At 42.3% G+C, this 19,720-nt stretch overlaps 1 protein-coding gene across 4 annotated transcripts in view; it reads left to right on the plus strand.

Moving 5' to 3' along the window:
• LOC116390211 (arf-GAP with coiled-coil, ANK repeat and PH domain-containing protein 2) overlaps nucleotides 1-19,720 on the plus strand; it is a 46,346-nt gene that overhangs the window by 4,806 nt on the left and 21,820 nt on the right. For all 4 annotated transcript variants that reach the window (XM_031859627.1, XM_031859631.1, XM_031859628.1 and 1 more), the window contains exons 2-9: nucleotides 5,077-5,134; nucleotides 7,256-7,375; nucleotides 8,040-8,093; nucleotides 10,451-10,509; nucleotides 11,654-11,837; nucleotides 14,677-14,721; nucleotides 14,803-14,898; nucleotides 18,296-18,370. In XM_031859627.1, the coding sequence (XP_031715487.1) occupies nucleotides 5,077-5,134; nucleotides 7,256-7,375; nucleotides 8,040-8,093; nucleotides 10,451-10,509; nucleotides 11,654-11,837; nucleotides 14,677-14,721; nucleotides 14,803-14,898; nucleotides 18,296-18,370 (691 nt within the window). The remainder of the gene's footprint in view (nucleotides 1-5,076; nucleotides 5,135-7,255; nucleotides 7,376-8,039; nucleotides 8,094-10,450; nucleotides 10,510-11,653; nucleotides 11,838-14,676; nucleotides 14,722-14,802; nucleotides 14,899-18,295; nucleotides 18,371-19,720) is intronic.

Here is a 19,720-nt window from a genome sequence, read left to right on the forward strand (position 1 = left end):
AATGCAAAGCTGGCTTCTCTTCTGGACATACAGTCGTGTGCACATCTGTCTGGCTTACGTTGTGGATCAGCGTCTCTTTGCGTGATCTTGGTCAACTTAAAGTGAAGTAGGACCCAAACATTCCCTCAGTGACGCTGAGTCGGCGTCTTTCTCACTGATGTGGTTTACATAGTAAGCTTTTTCTTCTTCCTCTTCTCTTCATGTGATTCATACTGCACGTCTCTTTATTTAGTCTCAGGCTCACACCCAAACAGCACTTAGACCAGGACGTCTGAGTTTCATAATTTATATCGTTCCATTTCGTGAAGAAGCGAGTAATCACATGTTGCTGTTTCCTTTTTACTTTCCTGCTCTCTCAGCTGTAAAGGTCAACACATGTGGTGGATATCATTTCTCTTTGGTGCTGAATGAGTAAAATGTAAAGCTACTAACTCTGAATCATTTACTTCTTTAATACAGTTTGATCACGCAAGTTGAAAGTGTTGGTGGACAACAACAGGTCCCTAAAACTCTATCCAAAACATTTGAAATAAGAGGTATAGCCTAATGTGACATGTTCTGACTGTTGTCTGGTTTATTTAATCCAATGACGGTGAGATTGTCTACTGATACAATCTTCACATGAAGTCCTCCTTACAGCTGCCGCCTCATTGTAGTTTACAGAAATCGGATACGAGACGTTTGGCCAGCAGCTCTCTGCACTGAGAGCAGAATACCTGCATCGTCCTGTGTGCGTTATCACACGAGTGCTGCTGAGAGACGCAAGCCTATTGATGCCACGATGCAGACAACACTGCATCACTATACTGAGAATGTGGACTTTGTCTGTATTTTCTAGAAAACAAAGAGGTCATTTTCAAAGAAAGATGTAGTTTGTAATGTTTACAACCTGCCATGATGTTGCTCATCCATTACCCTCTCCCATAAGTATTTAGTTGCACTCCTCTTAGAGCTGACCATTAAACCCTATTCTGTAGTTTACACTCTTCATTATAATACTTTGAGAATTTGGAATTAAGAGATTCAAACCATGTGATTTCCTTTTTTTTTATGTGCTTCCTTGTGCAATGACTGAAGGACCCTTTAGCTCTGTGTCACTTGGTGGGTAGAGTGCCAATGCTTCTCAAACTAAAATGCACATATGTGTTTTAAACATCTTTGGGTAACGGCATTGATATAATACATTTTATACCAAGAGAGTTATAGTTCATAGACCTGGGCAGCAGATCACAGGGCTCTTGGGTAGTTCACAGTTCAACATGCAGTTGCCGTGGTGTTATCTGTGTACTTTGGTGTTCTCATAACTGCCATATGCCTGAAAGCTAGGCTAGGTATAATAAACTACTGACGTACTCTAGCCATAAAGAAAAGTGACCCACATGCTCTATGTTCGGTCCTGGAGGAAGGCTATGCAACGCCGGCACTATTCTTTGAAATTTCATCAGTGTTTACCTTTTTCAAAATAGATGGAGAGACATTTCAGATGAATTGTGTGATTATCCCAAATGGGACGAATCAGACGATTCATTTTTCACACCGATGCTCACAACCAGACTACCTAGCCTGTGTGTGTCCCGTTCTCTCCAGCTTTCTTCTGCTGCTCATTATCCACACTCACGCTGGACGCACTCCGAGCTGTGAGGCAATGGCCCAGATTTTCGTTGTGCCGGGGCCCCTTCTGTTCTTATCCTCCGTCAGCACTTTCACAAGTTCACCCTGCAGGCTCAGTTTACGAGATTAGAAGGACGTGGTCATGTTCTCGTGATCGCACAGAAAGCCAGAGAGCGACCGACTGACACAAGATCGAGATCTGATTTCCAAGGCAAAGATTTCTAAACCATGAGGTTGATTTTCCGGGAAAGGTGGCTGAGTGTGCCTGACCTCTTCCGGGCCATCCTGCCTTCCATTCAGTCACTTTCACACATTCAGAGCTGGGAGCTGTTGTTTGTCTCTGAGCAGCTCTACCTGAGGAAGTATGGTCAAGTGCTTTCATCAAAGACGAAGCAAAAGGTGTTGTTGAGAGAATAAAGAGTATTCATACATTTAAAATCTTACAGAATCTGCTTACAGCATGTATTTTTATATATATTGATAATTTCATCTGATTGCATCGTGCCCATGCTTCAATTCCTCAATCATAGAGCTTTTATTGGATTAGTTATTGAAGATATTTTGTGGTGGCTTTTGTGTCCATACACATCCTTCATATGCAATTATCCGCTGATGGGTTTTCTTAAGATCACATCCAAATCTTCCAGGGAAGACAAATCTGGTTGTTGGCTGCTCTGTGAAAGCTTCGGCCCGTCCTCTGGTCATCTTACTACACTGTCTCTACTGTATTCATACCAGCAACATGCCCAGTAGATGCATTTAAGAATGGGCCAAATCCTCAGACACTAGAGCCGGTCCTCATCTGGGTGATTCTTTAAAGAAATGGACTTTGCCTGAAGCGACTGACAAAGGCAAACAGGGCCTGGACCATGTTCTTTAGCTGGTGACCAGGATTAATGTCTCTTTAAAAGAGGCAAGCTCTTTATTGCTTCTGACCCCCTTTCGCTCCTCCGTATCTACTTAAGCTCTCAGTTCATTCCCCTGTGTTTGGGTTAACAAAATGTCCTAACTCTACAGTGATGCTCGCTGACACACGGTTGCCATGTTGCAAGCATTTCTTGTAAACCAGGTTTGTTGCATTATAAAGCACAGAAGATATAATGCATTGAATACACTGATGCCATTGCACGGTGTTCAAGTTTACGTTGGTATGTATTAATCCGAGTACACAAGATGAGTTTTGTCATACAGTGCATCCTTTATGCAGTGTAGACTTAGCACGTCAGGGACCAGCGTGAAACATATTTGACCGAACTGAGCATGTCTGTGTCTGCAGGCTTGGTTCTGGCATGTCCTAGTTTCAACTTGCTGAGTGAGTGGCGTCCTGTGCATGCTTTACTGATTATTTAACCTGCACTTAGCTGCAACACCACGTTCTGTTCTTCTTCTGGTAGCGTAGCCAGCATGTGAACATCATAATGGATCCATGTCAACCGTGGTAACCAACAATTAACCAGGCAGCAGGGCTTGAGCTCAGATTCTTGGTCAGGGACTTAAGGATACTTGGCTTTTCACCAACATCAGCATTCTGCCTGATCTTTACCTTGGTTTCATCGAACATATTGGTGTTTCCTTTTAGTGTAGAGACCTCTATCTTGTGCTCAGTCTTTACTTGTAGCCGTTATGTTCTGTAGAAGGAGGGTATCCAGATGTTTGAAGGCTGCACAGCCTTGTTACTTGCTGATGAAGCACACATGTTAACGTGACAAAAGCTGATCCTATCTGATCTGGAGCAGTACTTTACTTTACGACCTTCTTCATGAAAACACAACAAACTCCAAGCTCAGACGGTATGCATTGAAGGATGAAGAAAATGATACAGCTGGATGAACCCCTAACCCTTATACAGTAAGAAAGATTCCGTACATGTACACAGGAATCCTTGATTCCAGTATATTTTGTTGAGCTAGCTCAGTCTGCCTCTTGTTCTTCCCCTGACGGTGACCAGATGTTGACAGCTGTCAGTGTGACACCATATGGAAGAACAAACAGCTGGAGGGGTTTTGGGGAATGCCCCCTGCTGCTACTGCCGGGTCTCTCTGTTAATCCCTTTGCTATATACTGACACTCGCACACACTCTCTCACAGTCCTGCATGACATCTTGTGTTTTCCCTCAAATATAAACAATGGCATTTACATTTAAGCGTTAATTAACACTCTATATCCAGCGATACAGCATAATAACCCTAAAAACTAATTTGTTTTAAACTTCTCCTTCTGTAGATTATTATTGCTAGATTGTTGTAAATGTGAGTCTGATTGGGGCACAGAATATTATATATTCCTTGAGCACTGAAAGGTGGAGGAAGGTCACACGGTAACACGTTTCGCTGCATAGATTATTATCAAAAATGATTAATTCACCAAAGCCTGTGACGATCGCTTCTTCTTCTTCCCCCGTCGTGGCGCTCGCTCACTCGTAGGCTGTTGATCCCGTGGAGAGCCGAGCTGTGCTCTGTCACAGTTTAAGGGGCAGATTGCCAGACCCGACTCAAAGCCCCGTGGCATTACCCAAAATGGCAGCTCTGTTTGGCTGCCTCTAATGGTGTGTGTGTGTGTGTGTGTGTGTGTTTCTGTGCATGGTCGTGTCAGTACACCGTGGAAGTGTATAGTATCATGTTTTGTAGTTTTTCAGAGGCTGTAATTGTAGAAAATGGGCTTCTTGGTGGAATTGAACTGTTAGATTTATCTTGAAGTACCCCCTGTATATAAATGGTACAGATGTTGTCAATGCCGAAGTGCCTTGAACTGGCATTCTTTCAAATGTTAAGCAGGGGGCGACTCCTCTGGTTGTGTAGAAGTCTATGAGAAAATGACTCTACTTCTCACTGGATTTATTACTTCAGTAAACATTGTAAACATGGGTTTATGGTCTCAATTGCAAGTCTTCTTCAATACAGCGTGATGTTCATTTAGTAAATTAAGGTCCATTTAGAGTAAAATAGATGATAAAGCATCTTACAACATTAACCCTTTCACAGTTCATGAAAGTTAATTGCAACCTTTTTGGTGCACAAAAAAAAAAAATCATATTCGGTTGTACTTGGCTCGAACAGCTTCTGGTTGCAAAAAAACTAAATTCTGACGACCAAAAACATAGCTGATGACGGCCAAATGTCAAACCCGGGGCTTCAAAACAGCAGTCCACAAACCAACGGATGATGTCATGGTGACTATACGACCAGCCTCTAATATAGAGTCTGTGGTCTGTGGTCTGTGGTCTGTGTACAGTGACCAGCAGGACAAATGGTGAATGTGAAAATGGTAATAACGCAGCAAGGACTGTAACCCAAAGTGGAACAGAGCGACTTCATGTCCTCTACGTGAGGGTTCCCTTGCAGTGTCTTTTTTGTCTTCCGTTCACCATCGAGCATATGAATGCCCCTCAGTGTCGGTGAAGTTGATAGTATTGAGTCATTGTCACACTTGATTTCCAATGCCTTTCTCTTTTTCTTTCCCCACAGAGCGACCATAGAGGAAGTGGAGGGGGATGTGTGCGAGTTGGAGTCCAAGCTCGACAAAGTGAGTAACATCGCTGAGTGTGAACCGTCCCCAGTATATCCCCCGGCCTTTACATAAGACTCTAATATCGACTCTGTGCACCTCGCTTTCACTTTAATGAAATGTGTGGCTGTGTGTGAAGTATATGAAGAAACACACCCTGTAGTACAGTATGCGCTTCTATGATTCTTAAACATCATGACCGACTCAGTTCATCTGTGCCTGATTAATTCACTTTATCATTTATATATTATTTATTTATTGCTGACTCTCCATGTTTGTTTAGTTTAGTTTATGTATTCTTTAAATAAATGTGCTTATTTATTACTTTTAACTTGTCTGGTCTCCCGTTTATGTTGCAGCCTTTGAGCCGGTTATAACACTTCATCTTTTTCGCTAACAATGACATTTTATTCATCAAAATCAAAAAAATGGTGACTGAATCTGTTCTGGCAACAGCATTTGTAACACATAGTATGACCGTACGGATGATTAACTTTTGTTTGCCATCTATAGTTTGATTTGCTCAACATTTTAGCGTCTTTCTTTTATGTCAGACTTTCTAAGTAACATATTGTTTCCTGTTGCTGGTTCAGACTATTCTGCTGAAGTTAACTAGACTACATGTATAAACCAAACGAACAAACTAGTTTTAATCAGAAGTTGTGTCCGGCCCTGAGAGCAAACCCAGTGGGTCCCCCACAGAGCTGAGAGTATGTTGACCAGCTGAGGGCGAGACCTCGAGCTGGGAAGATCCCAGTTCATTGTTTCTGGACTTCAAGTCTCACAGAGTCCCACCCTCCTCCTCCTCCTCCTCCTCACCCCACCTCTGTGACTTAGCCCCGGCCTCACTTCCCCTCTTGCTTGCGAGAGGAAGGAGAGTGGGTGTTTTTGTGTGCGTAAGGCTGTGATAGTGTGTGTGTGTGTGTGTGTGTCCGAGTGTGTACGTGTTAATGCTCCGGGTCGAGTGGAAAGGGGCTAATGACACCAGAGTTCAACTTTTCCTTTGAGCGTCCTACCTGCCAGACATGTTCATACACATATTGCCAAAAGTAAACAGACTTTGAACTGAGCCAATAGTATATCCGCTCATAAAAAGGGCGTTTTCCTAACCGAATGGAGTCTGTAACAGTAGTTAGCTGTTGTCTTTTAGCCGAGGCTTCGGATGTTCTTACAGTTTGGGTTGGAATTCAAACTCGTAAAAGAGGAAAATGAAAATGTAAATCAAACCTTCATGATGTTGAAATGTTTTAGAAACGTCCTGTTTCAACTGTATGAATATTTTAGAGGCAGACGGACAAAAAGAAAGACACAATACAACTCTTATGTAAAGGAGATCCTTTAAGAAACACAGATTATGATGATTAGTGTGAGTGGGGGGGTGTTTAAGGATTACCATCCTCCTGATGCAGGTCACTGTTAGTCACCTTTTACCTTCTGGCCGTTGCTACCAATACTGTTATATGTTTAAGACTGAATTCTTTTGTTTTTCAAATATGAAATATCTGTTATGTTTTAGAAATAAAATACCACATTCTGAATCCAAAATTATTTAGATTAGTTTAATATAGTTTATGAGTCGTTTGTGTTTTATTTCATTTCTGATTCAAATCCCTAATTTACTTGAGTTTTGCTGCAAAATATCAACGTCAGTTTTGTATTCTATCAGTTTTTTAATGTATTAATAACTCGGTAATCTAGGAAACTGCTTAAAATGAGCATGTTTGCTTGTGCTGCAGAGGCACATTCAGGCTCTGTGTCATCTCCTGTGTAGGCGTGGATGGAGAGCGGCCAGCAGTTGTTGTGAATTCAGTTTACATAACCTGGAATTATCTTTGCCCCCGATGAGTCGGAGGGGGAAGAAGTGCCTGTTGCTAATTACCAAGAAGCGGACTGAGCATCAGTGTTGGCCCTTCGCTCTGCAGCAACACATTCCAGCAAATGTACAGCTTCTGAATCCATATTTAGCAGCAAGCTTCAAATGTTGTTAACTAGAGAGAATGTCCTGAAGAGATGACCTGCGCGGTTTCTAGTTTCTCTTCACTTAAGTTTTTATCATCTTCTGTCTATTGCTGCATTACGTCATTTTTCTCTCTTATTTTTTACCCCTAAGCGTTTGCCTCGTTCTCGTTCTCTCTCTAGTTGGTGAAGTTATGCATTGGGATGATAGATGCGGGCAAAGCCTACAATGCAGCCAACAAGCAGTTTGTGACCGGGATCCGGGAGCTAGCCCAGCAGTCCACCAAAGATGAGGTCATCGAGGTAAACAAAGAACAACCAACATTACTTCTATTTCATTGTTTTGTTTTTTTTTTCGTTTCTTTTTGGCCTTTATGGAGTCGAGCCTCTTCTGACATTTTCTACAATTGTTAGTTATTTAATATGATTTTAAGTTGTTTAATAATAGTAAAATAAAAACTAGTCATATAGTTAAAATCAGCACCGTGTAAAGCCATGGCTGACTTATTCCCGTCATAAAGAGGACTGAACATCCTCTCTGTTAGCATGCACTTCCTTCTTCTTGTCTCTTTTGAGCAACATGTTTTCATCCTCTCATGACATTACCGTACTATATCTAAATATAAAAAAAACCTTGCACTGTCCACTGGGTCTTGCCGAGGTCAGATGTTTTGTTTTCTCGCATGAGTTTTGTGAGGCAAGCACTTCCTCTCTGCCTTTGTCTCTTTCCCTCAATGCCTCTCCTTTCGGTTTGAAGTTCAGCCACTGCATGCATTTGAAGGGAGTAACTTTGCCAAAACAATTCTTTCCCAGCGTGTTATTGTGTCTCCAAAAAGACCACAGTTTCTGTGTAGAGTATTGCATCTTATTTTGTTTTAATACAGGCCTTGCTTTATTAGTTGACTTTGTGTGTTGTTGTTATAAGAATATATGTTGACGTTCTCCCTCTGTCCTCTTCTCTCCACAGTCCAGTCTCACTAAATTTGCCGAGAGCCTGCAGGAGATGATCAACTATCACACGGTATGCTTTCACTGCCATGTGAAACTCAATATATATTCTCATTATTTTTTTTACCCCACCGCTACGGCTGGGTGATGACAAAACTCAGCTGGGCTGACAGTCTGGAACTCTAACTGTCAGAGTTTTTATTTATTTACAGCAGCAGACTACAAGAGAGAGACTTGAGGTCTGTGAGAGGATGGCCACTGGTTTGAGAGGTTTAGCAATAATGTTCTGGTGTCCTTGAGCAAGACATTACCGTTCAACTGATAAGAAAGTGGCTTTAACACGCAGCTTCCAGGTTGGATTTGCAAACATAATCCTCTATAAAAAGTGTTTAAAGGGAAACCTTTTGGGTCAGAGGCGTGAAACCCCCTTTTTTTACTTGAATCTGTTCTTAAATGTCAACATAGCTATGGGGTTTCTTGTCATAAAAATCCTCAAAAGTTACTACTTCTCCCAGCATATAAAGTCCCTGGTAAAGAGAGAGAGGGGTTTCCTGTCTCATAAAACTCATTCCCTGCCTCCCATGTTGTGGAATCTGTTGGAATAAATCATGCGTTACTGCAGTAAACTTGGTCACGGTCAATCTTTTACGATGTGGTTGGCATCCTGTTAAAAATAACTGCTCTGCACCTTCCCTACCTGACGATATTACGGCTGCAACTAGCAATACCGCCTGTTGTGGAGCAAAGTAGGTTAAAGGCACTTTACAATGTGGCTGGCACCCTGGAGACAGCTGAACTACAAGAAGAACCGTTCGTCAGAGCAATATAAGTATGCTTTTTGGCTTGACATGACCATCTAAAGCTTCCACTTCCCACCACTAGATATGGACCAAACTCTCCGAGGAGCCCTGAAGAACCCTGAAGAATCTGATCAGGTGTTTTTCCCAGAGTGCCCTTGTCGGCGTCCTTGGTTGTCCGTCTCTGGCAGGAATGAAAGTGCCATTCAGAAATGTCCTCTCATTAAGGAGGCACAGGGCGAGCGAGAGGCCTTTTGTTCTACAGTGAAGGTGTATTGCGTGATCTCCCCTGTCATGTCGTGTTTCTATTGGCTCCGCATAACATGTTCAGTGTGAGTTCCCAGCCAGCATCACGCTGTCTGCGACATGTTTGTTGGAACAAACGGAGCCGGGGGAATTTGCGACTGGGAATTGAACATTTACGAATATTGTGGTTGTGGATGGGAACGTAACCTCTGCACCAAATGTGCATTCCTAAAATTATTTGTTTAGATCAAGAATTTTAACAACTTGAATGTCAGACATCGATTAAAAGGCTTTATTTGTGGAAGACATTTTGACTTTACCACTGTAGCTGATAACATCAATGACGCCGCCATTAAAGTGTTAAATACCTATTCTGCACCTCCCTAATTGATACTATTACAGCTGCTGCTATTAACTTCCAATACCACCTTTAGTGAAGCAGGAGAATGGTCAAATAGGTTATGGGCAGATTTAGTATTTTATGAGATTAGTAGATAAACAGAACATTTATTATTGTCTTAATCAGACAAATAAAGCAGTTTGGCTTAGCGTTGAACTCAAGGAACTTGTGGGCTATTTATTTTTTGTTGACAATTTACGGAGCAAACAGTTAATCGATGAATAAAAAAAGCTTTAAATGAGCATTATGCATGTGGCTGTTCTACAGACTCCACCTTCAAGCCAGACTGTAATATTCCCAGATTCTTCTTAACTAGAATCCCAAAAAGCTGCGGTTGGCAGTCTACCCTGAGTCAACAGTGGAGTCTTTCCTCACCAAATCCATTTATTAGCTTCCTTGACTAGACCTCTAATAGCCTCCAGGAGCCACAGAGCAGGCCTGCGACTGTGACTCAACAGGGGAAACTGTGGTCACGTCAGCTGACTGTCAGATCGTTTTCTTGCCGCTCAGCGATCTTTCAGCACACGATGCACTCAAACACAGTACTCAATCTGTTTGTCACTGGTAACCTCTTCCAGCCACACTGCTCATGTTGTCTCGTCTGGCCATGAAATCACACTGAAGCCCTATTTTAGAGATTCATGTGCTTGTTCGGCCTTTAGCTCGGTAGCTCATTTTGTAGGAAGCATGCAGGTTAATGAGAGTATGACTCGGTACCAAAAATAAGCAAATCACGTCATTTCTCGTGTTTATATCTTTATGAGGGGAGTTTACAAAGTCCGCTCGTTTGTATAAATTTAGCCTTCTAATTGCACCCTGTGATGTTAACAGAAATCCTCCTAAACAGAGGTGCCCGACGCTGACTCGCGAAGCATCCCGTGGCCTGAAAAGTGAATACTTGTATCAGCTTTCTGCTGCTTTCTTAGAGAAGTGCCTTAAGAATGTAAAATGCCTGAATTGTTCTTTCTTTCCCTCCTTTCTTCACAGATATTATTCGATCAGGCTCAGAGATCAATCAAGACCCAGCTTCTAACGTTTGTCAAAGAGTGAGTATTAATTGGATAAAGACGGATAACGAAGCTGGTTACACCTCTGGGCAATCTGTGCTTTTGAAGAATGGCCTCATTTTACTTTTTTAGTCTTATCTCTGTTTGAGACCGAGTTACAGCACATTTAGATTTTTACTCATGATTGTACCCAGATCAACTTAACGAGGAACACTGGACGTACATGAGGTCAACTTACTTGTGCTTCAAATCCATGCTGGAGGAAAAGTGGAGCAGATTTTGAATACAGAAAGCCCTCTCTTGAATATTCTGAATATAAAGTAGACAGTGCATGTAAGGACTAAGTTAATAGTATACAGTACAATATTTTCTCTTTATAGCCTCCTAATACTGGATTCCAGACTGCTCGTATGAAGCATTGAGGCCTTCTGCTTTATTTCATTATAAGGATTAAGCAGCTTTTGCCTCTAGCACACTGAGGCTTAACTTCCACATCAGCAGCAGCCATGCTTCTCACAGAAGGCTGGGAAACATCATTATTACTCACTCCCTTCCTGCACTCGAACACTAATCTCACCAAAGAACAAGTTTTGGGGCGCAGAGTTTGAGCACTTTGTCCTGAACAACCCTTACTTACAGAGACACAAGACCCGGATCAAGCAACTTCACAAAGTAATTTAGTTTTTCAACCTTATTGGATTTCCCCCTGACCTAGATTTATGTAATCACCTTTAACCTTTGCGTGTTCCTGTTGCCTGATCATGGTTTTGTTGCGTCATATCCCGAGATAACTTGGCTTCCTTTAACATTTTACCTTTCCCCTCACAATATTGTTGACAACAAAAGGATATGTCCTATTTGACCTCGGGTCATAGAGTTTGTCAAACCCCTTTAAGCTTGTGTGAACATGCTGTTATAACACTTTAAATATTTGTGGCAACAACTAAGAGTATTTCCACCTCAGATTATAGATCAACAGCGCAAAAAATAATTTGTAAAACCTTTATTCTGAAATCCAAACAAATCAATTAGTATCTTAGATTTAATTAACAGCAGATTATTTTCCTAAATTTGATTTCCCCATTGGCTCTCTCCTTCATGCTCAGAAATACTTGTACAATGTATGCAGTTAACTGTATGTCTTTGTCTTAATGAACGTCTGTCCCCTCCCTTCCTTTCTCAGTGACATACGTAAGTTCAAAGAAGCCAAGAAGCAATTTGACAAAGTCAGCGAGGAAAAGGAGGGCGCGCTGATGAAGAACGCCCAGGCTCCCCGCAACAAGCAGCACGAGGTGGAGGAGGCCACCAACATCCTCACGGCCACGCGCAAGTGCTTCCGACACATCGTCCTCGACTACGTTTTACAGGTGCAGCAACTCACTCGGGGATTTAAATAGCAAAACTATGCGTGCACTTAAAGTGTGTGAGAAATGAGAGAAAGGCCCGGTCCAGTGTATTTCAATACATGCGGTGATCATTGAATTTATTTCCTGTTGAGCCTCATTTCAATCCACATTTTACAGCTCATGAAAAAAAATACATTCGGTTCTCTAAAGTGATGCAGTAAGAGAATGTTGACGTGCAGCTTTTGAAATATGCTGATGTGGCACGAAGAGGAATGAACAGCAGCTGTGTTCGATTCAGTTGCATTCAAAGCTCATCCACATGTTCCAGTTTACCTCATCAGAGTGGATCGGGCAGGAAGACGAGGAAGGTAGAAGCAGATTGATAAGCAGGACACAGCTAGCAGCGGTTTGTTGAAGCAGTGTCAACAGGAATAGCAGCAGCAGAAGAAGAAGAAGTCGTCTTTGATTTCCTTTTGTTCTTGTGTGAACAGTGGCGTGATAGTTATTCATTTAGGTTTTTTTCACGCTTGCTGCACGCACAACTAAAATGAATATAATGCTGCTGTCTTCTGATGTTTATAACTCATCCGATTAAGGAGTTAATATGCATTTTCACATTAGGCCTCAACTCAGCCTCCTAGACTGATGAAAAATGATAGATCTGTCGTTAAGCGTTAGAATCCTAAATTTGACAAGTCTTGGTCAGTAACAAAATGTTCTTGTGGCCGATGAGTCATCATACTTGATGAATGGTGGAGAAATGATTCATATTTTTAGGTAAGATAAATATAGAACAAGCAGCAGGAGGAGATTCATAAAAACCTCTCGGGTCTAACAGTATTTGAAGAATGCTGCTACAAATTGAACATTGGAAGAAAAACGACTGGTATCCAAATTAATTAAATCAAACACTGCAGATCCCCTTTTCTGCAAATATGTTCCTTCTTCTTATGCATCTGGTAGATCTGTTTTTTTTCTGTCAAAGCCAAACTGATGTGTCATTGAATACAGTCGAGCCCTCGGCCTCTCCTCGTGGCCACAGAAGCACTGATGAATGCTTCATGCTTTCTGATAAGGCAGCTGTACGGGCACAGTTCGCTCCAGAATTAGATTTTGAAAAGAAACAACAAAGCAGGTTTCAAAATAGGTTTGGCAGTCTGCTCCAGTGGCCCACTGCGTAATCACTCTCTCATAAAATGAAGCCTGGCGGTGAGAAATTAGTTCTTAGTCTGATTATAGGAAATCGATGCACCCAAGAGCTTGCACAGCTCATGTAAATTAGTCTCCTTTTAAAGTTTCTCATCCGGGTAGCGCTGTCAGCACTTTTCAAATGTTGCTAACTTCTGCAGCTTTGCTTGTAGGAAACATTTCCGATGGATTCCAGCTTTATTTTTTGTTTTTTTTAGATTGTTTTTGTGGCATTTTTGCTTAATTATACAGCGCACAGTTTACAGTGACATGCAAGATGGTAGAGGGAGAGGGAGAGGAAAATATGAGTGAGGTTGTAAGCCAGACTTGCATTCATGACATTTTAAGAATGTAGCGTTTCTCTTTTTGCCCTGTTGTGCATAAAAATACTGAACTTTAAGCTGTTGGTTTGCTTTATTGCATGTTGGTCAAGCCTAGAAAAACAACACGTAAATGTAATGTATGATGTGAAAAACACAACATGGAGTAAACATCTCATTCAGATGTAGCTCGTCTCCTCTGACACACAAACCAGTAAAAGCAGAAGCACAGTTAGTAGAGATGCATTGAAGTTGTTTTTCTGCTAAACTTGCCTCAATAGTGACTAATTAAGCCCAAATCTTTTTACCACAACTTACCAACCAATTACCAACATGATGCTCATACATTTTGCTCGTGGCAGTTGCGTTTGTTGACACCATGATACACTTAAACAACCATCGCTCATAGCTGCCACTCGATTCAAAACTACTAATTGACTGTAATCGAGAGAAGGGGGGGGGGGCTTGTAAAAGATGTGATGCATCAGCCGCTGTGGCTAGGAGATGGAATAATAAGCTTCCTCCCCTGGGTGGGGAGTTACATCTGTGTATAAACACAAAGTGTGGTTGGTGTTACTAAGGAAAAGGGACTCACAACGTACAGCCACAGCAGGGATTTGAACTTGTGTTCTTCAGTGGAATCAAATGTTTGATGTCCCTGCTTTCAGGACCAAAATAAAAGGAAAACCATTGGACCCAGGTCAATGCATAAGCATGAGGCAGAGTGTTAAAATTCATCCAGAAGCTGCCTTGCCTTCTTAAGTGGTCGAATGCGCCACGCCCAGTCAGTGAGTCCACTGTCGCACAGCCATCATGAGTTCCTCTCAGTCACAATGAAGCCAGCCAGCATGACCGTATTTACAACCTGTTATAATGCATCTCTACTCTGTGACATTTACCTAAAATAACTTCCCAGGCCAGATGAGCAGCACAGTGTAGGTTAGGCTGTAGATGAAGAGGAGTCTGCTACACACACACACACACACACACACGCACACACGCAGAAAAATAAACCGAAACAGGAGGCTCCAATGACTGCAGCAGGGCAATGTAGATGCTAAGTGAGACTTGAGCTGAACATGAGACACGGAGCTCCTCCTGGTGTCGTTAGGAAGAACTGCTGTCCAGTAATGCTTGGGGGGATTTTTCTGCTTCAGTTCAACTCATTTCACGCTCATCTACTTTCTTTAATTTGTTCTTGTCTTTGTTCTTACCTCATTTTCCCTTCTGTCTTATGTTGTTTCGTCCTTGTATTTATTTTTTTCTCAGATATATCTCCACTGTAGATTTACTTAGTTTTTTAGTTTAGTTTGTTCTTCCTACCTCTCACTGTTTGTCTTTGTTCATTACAGATCAATGTGCTACAATCAAAGAGAAGATCGGAAATCCTGAAATCAGTAAGTACAATTTTCTTTCACGTGAGATGATCTGTGCGGCAGCCCTACTCGCTCTCTGAATGTTCACCGTCTTCTCCACAGATGTTGTCCTTCATGTACGCCCACCTGACCTTCTTCCACCAAGGCTATGACCTCTTCAGTGAACTGCAACCTCTGATGAAGCAGCTTGGAGGACAGGTACAGCGACGCATCTCTGAGCATTCACATGTTCACAAAGCTTCAGCAGCAGCTATACAGTGTTCTGTTTTCTCTCTCAAATATCGAAGAGCAGTGGAATACCTGTTAGCTAAGTTTACACACCAGTGCACTTTCATGGTAAAGCCTTTTTACTACTTGCACGAGGACAATGCTGTTTGATTACCTAGAGAGCATTCGTGTTCAGGGGCTCATGTAGAGCTCGTTTCAGGGACTCTGAAATTAAACATTTGGTCGTCTTCTCCCACAAGTGGTCGTGGGTTTACGCCTCGGTGATTAGGGAGCAGCAGACGACCTCTCTCTTTGTGTTTGTGTTCCTGTCCTCTCAGTGTGTGTGTGTGTGTTTAAAGCTATCTTCATGTCAATTGATATTTCATCTGTGTGTGTGTGTGTGTGTCTGTGTGCATCCTCTGATAAACAGAGCCGTCCCTCTGAGCCAGAGGATGGCCCGGTTATGACTTTAAGATGATTATCACAGTGGAGCGGCTGTTACAGTAAGCGCAGGAATGAGGAAGAAAGCAGCCAGAGGGCTGGAAAAAGGTTTTCCCATAGCCGGACTCACTGACTATCAGCTGAGTGAACACAGCATAGAAACCTGAGATTGATGCTGAAGCTTGTGGACTATAAACTCTGAGACTGGAGCAGTAGAAGAGCCGACAAAGAGGATATTTCTCAAAATTGGGTGCAGGACCAGGGAAGGAAGGAGTCACAGTGGGGAGCAGAAGAGTAGAGGACAGTTCTTAAGAGAAAAGCGTGGCGTGTAAACATCTTTTTCTGACGTTTTAACCAAGAAAAAAAGAAGGCAAATGAATCAAACTGTGTTTTTAATTTTTTTTTAAGACCATTTTTGAAGCCAGATCTGAGGAGTTGGGATAGAAGAGTGTAGTTGCTAACCCTCATGCTCTGACGTTGATGCTATCAAGAACTTGACAGAGAGAACCAAAGAGTGCCGAGAAAAGAGAAGGGGGAACAGAGGACCCACTTTGAAAAGCAGATTATAGGAAGGGATAAGAGGCGAAATGTAATCTTCTCAAAGCAAAAAGTGATTGAAGTAGAATGGAAAGGCATGAACTGTAAGCCTTCAACACTCAAAAGACGGCAAGTCTTGTGTGAGGAGAGAGGGAGAGAAGTGCAAAAGACTGTTTTTAGAAACCCGGCCCTGGAAAGGGAGGAAAAGAGAGCTAGAGGGTCGTTTCCAGAAGTACACCGGCGCTGTGTGGATCGTAAAGCCTGTCGCAGTGAATTTGGAACAGTGCAAAACTGAAAGGAGAGGAAGATCAGAGGCCGAGCTGTGGGAAGCCGTGACGGAGAGGATTGTGGATTATCTCTTTTCTTCTCTCCATCATGAAGCTGAAGAAGGTGAAGAGGCTGTGCAGGGAGGTGTGGAGGAGCTGTCAACAGGTCTGATAATGTGACTCGATGCCTGTAGCCAATGAGAGACAGAGATCAAGGGGGGCAAAATCAACAACACAGACCCACAAAATGCTAGTGCGTATACTTCACATATTCTGTAAGGTTTGGTGAGAGGAAATGATAGAAGTGAAGGTAAACAAACAAAGCTGGTTTCCCACTCAGTTACAGCAATATACATACACTGCATCGTAGGCGTTTAGTTGTCTTTCGTGATATTGCTGCCAGTGTTTTTGTTTGGGAACAGAAGACTGGTTGTTGGAGTTATTATAAAAATTAAGATAAAAAGATGTTTTTTGCAGAAAGCTGAGGAACCGTTACAGTAATGTTCCTGTGGTTGTTTGGTAGTGAGTTACTGAGCTGGTATATAGACTAAGCTTTTCCAATGTGTTTGAATGACCACTTTATGATTCATGTCAAAGATGCTACTTTTTCCACCCTTGCCTTTGGAAACGGCTTCTAAATATACGATATTCTGCTGATTGCTCCATGACACAAAGCCTCAGGGTTGGACATGTGTTGAGTGCACATATTCATTCAGAAGGATGTTTTGTCATCACAGTGTTGCATGTTGAGACAGATCTGAGCAGAAGTCCGAGTGACCCAAATGTTTCAGTGTGTGGTCGGCAGGAGACTGGCGTCTTGCATAGTAAGAGAGATGAGATGTGAAGGGTAAGGTGAGTCTTTCACAAAATATGGGGAGATAGAAACACACACCTGCCTTTGTAGATGCATATAGAAGCAGATAGACAGCAGGAACTGGACTAGTTATGGAGCGACAGAGGAAAACATTTCCCATCTGATGTTATCAGCCTGCCGCTCTGCCGTCCACCCATTTCCTCTCCAAGCACAACAAAAGATCCGGCTGCCTCAAACGCTGTCTTCTCTGAAATAATTGGGTCGCAGCTTCTTTTTTTTGTTGTCATATTTCCCCTAAAAGTACTATATTTAGTGAACGAAAACAAAGTGAATTACACAGAATACACAGAATGTTGTTTTTTCAGAAAGGAAGTAAAGTGGTTCTGCTCTCTTTTATCTCATTTGGCACACTGACTTCTCTGTAACCCGTTAGTATGAATGATCATTTAGTTTGAAGTTGTGGTCTGTGAAGCCACAGCAGGCATTAAAACCATGTGAGGAACACGGCTAATCTGTAGTAAACATGCAGATACTGATCCCTCTGTGTTTGAAGCTCGAGACACAATGATTTAGGTCAGATTGCGGTCACAGACTATCAAAAGGCACACAGTCCAATCTCACTGCTCTTAGGTGAAATAACACATTTTCGGCATCGCCCTATGACCTCCAGCACTTCATTAAAGTCTTTATTTTTTTGCTTTCGTCTCTGCTCAAAAGATCCTTTTTGTTTTTGTTGTCTACACGCGATGGTTACTCGTGGGGACAAGGAGAATCAATCAACCCCGATCCAATTTCACACATGACGAAGCCCCCGCAGCACGGCCCGTCTTGTTTAGAGGAGAAGGCCTTGTCCTGTCTGGATGCGGCCTATGGGAAGAGTTGTTTATTTGCTGGAGTCGTTAATGCGTTCAGGAATAGAAAGGAAAGCTTCTGTGCACACACACGCTTGCATTCACCTTTCAAGTGCACGAAAAGAGTGTTTTCATTTGAATGGCCCAGCGTGAGATTGTATGACTTTCACACTCACTCACTGTCTCTAATCGTATGGTGAGATAAATCAAAAGAAAGAATGTGACTCGTTCATATTTGGCCTGCAGTAAGAATGTAAACATGTAGGTAGCAAAGCAAAACATCTTCATCAATATTGGAAGATGTGTTGTTGTGTTTTTGTCAATTTGGGTTTCATTCCTTTGAATTTACAGAATACAGAAAATAGGTTTTCTGAAAACAACAACTCGAGCGATGTGTCTTAAACGTTTGAGTATGCTGTTTTGATTTAAGTATGTCTGGTTTGGTTAGCTTGACTTATCGGTTGTTCTGTCTGTTGCAGTTGGACCAGCTGGTGGTGGATGCTGCCAAAGAGAAGAGGGACATGGAGCAGAAACACTCCACCATCCAGCAAAAGGTACACTCAACATCTTCACTTCCATTCAAAGACAAATTCACAAAGCACATGCAAACCAAACCGCATTCACACTTGTGAATATAAATCATAAATGACACCTTTATCCTCTTTTCCTCTGCCCAGCAAGATGAAAAACACAGAAACATAAACCCATGCTCACCTCAGAGTGTGCTCAACATGACATAGATACTCTGAGCCAGGATTTCTCCTGCATGTGTCGTGACTTTATGGCTGTTAGATCCCACAAAGCCGTTCTTATTGCACTCAGGGCCTCCTCCCATTAAAAGTGAACTCGGAGCACTCTTCTGGGATCTTGCAGGGCTTACCTTCTACCTCACGGCCTCTTGTGCTCGTAGCCTCCCTCACTGCTATACCTGCTCACCTTCACAATGCTGCCAGAGTTTGGGTCACCATGCTAAAACTTCACAACCTCATAGTACAGTTAAGTCTTTCATGGCAAGGCAATAAAAAGGCTAAGGACAAATCAATTATTTGGAATTGAAAAAAACAACATTGCATATGAAATAATTTGAGTGAATGGAGGTAGGACTCCGCCCTCAGGTGTAAGGTGATCCCCCAGGATGATCTCAGCCACACACACCCATGCATTATTGACGGCTGACAGAAACCCATTTCCAAATAAACAAGGTTGAGTTTCAGCACGCTCCCATCTCTGGTCAGCACCCACGCCAACCCGAAAATCCCCACTGAGTCACACTTGTTGATATATTACATACCAGAAGGTGCACCAGATGTTTTTGACAAAAAACTGAACTGTAAAGAGGCAAGAACAATTAACAAAGGATTAATGTCTTGTGTTCATTTTGGAGGCTGCTGTTGTTTTTAGCTCTATGAACCCTCAACCGAGTAAATTAAATAATAATAAAGCAGGACATGAGGTGTTATGTTACAGTATGCGGTGGTGGTAAATTGCCCTTAGCTTTAATTGTACATCACACGGCATCGTTGACTCCAGACATCTGCCAGCTTTTAACCAAGCTGTCATCTGCTTGGCTTCTGTTCATTCGTCTGCCTATCGGTGATGTTTGTTTCAGTCTCCAACTGTGTGCAAGCGGTGCATCTTCTGAGATCTCTTTTCTTGTTTTTCACCAGCTCTGTTGTTCCTTCCTTCTGCTTTGTAATTTTTATTTTGAATGCCTTCTCCATCTGTTTTCCTCTCTCCCCCTCTCTCTCCTCCCTCTTGCTCAGTCAGCGATGGTACGTGTGCCAACTTCCGCCTGTCCTTGAGCACCTACCCTCCACCTCCCCTCCCTCAATTTATCTAGATGCTATTTATACGTTGTCTCTCTCTCTCTCTCTCTCTCTCTCTCTCTCTCTCTCTCTCTCTCT

This window comes from Anarrhichthys ocellatus, unplaced genomic scaffold (assembly GCF_004355925.1).
Source record: "Anarrhichthys ocellatus isolate YVR2014 unplaced genomic scaffold, GSC_Weel_1.0 scaffold22, whole genome shotgun sequence".
NCBI classification, from domain to species: Eukaryota; Metazoa; Chordata; class Actinopteri; order Perciformes; family Anarhichadidae; genus Anarrhichthys; species Anarrhichthys ocellatus.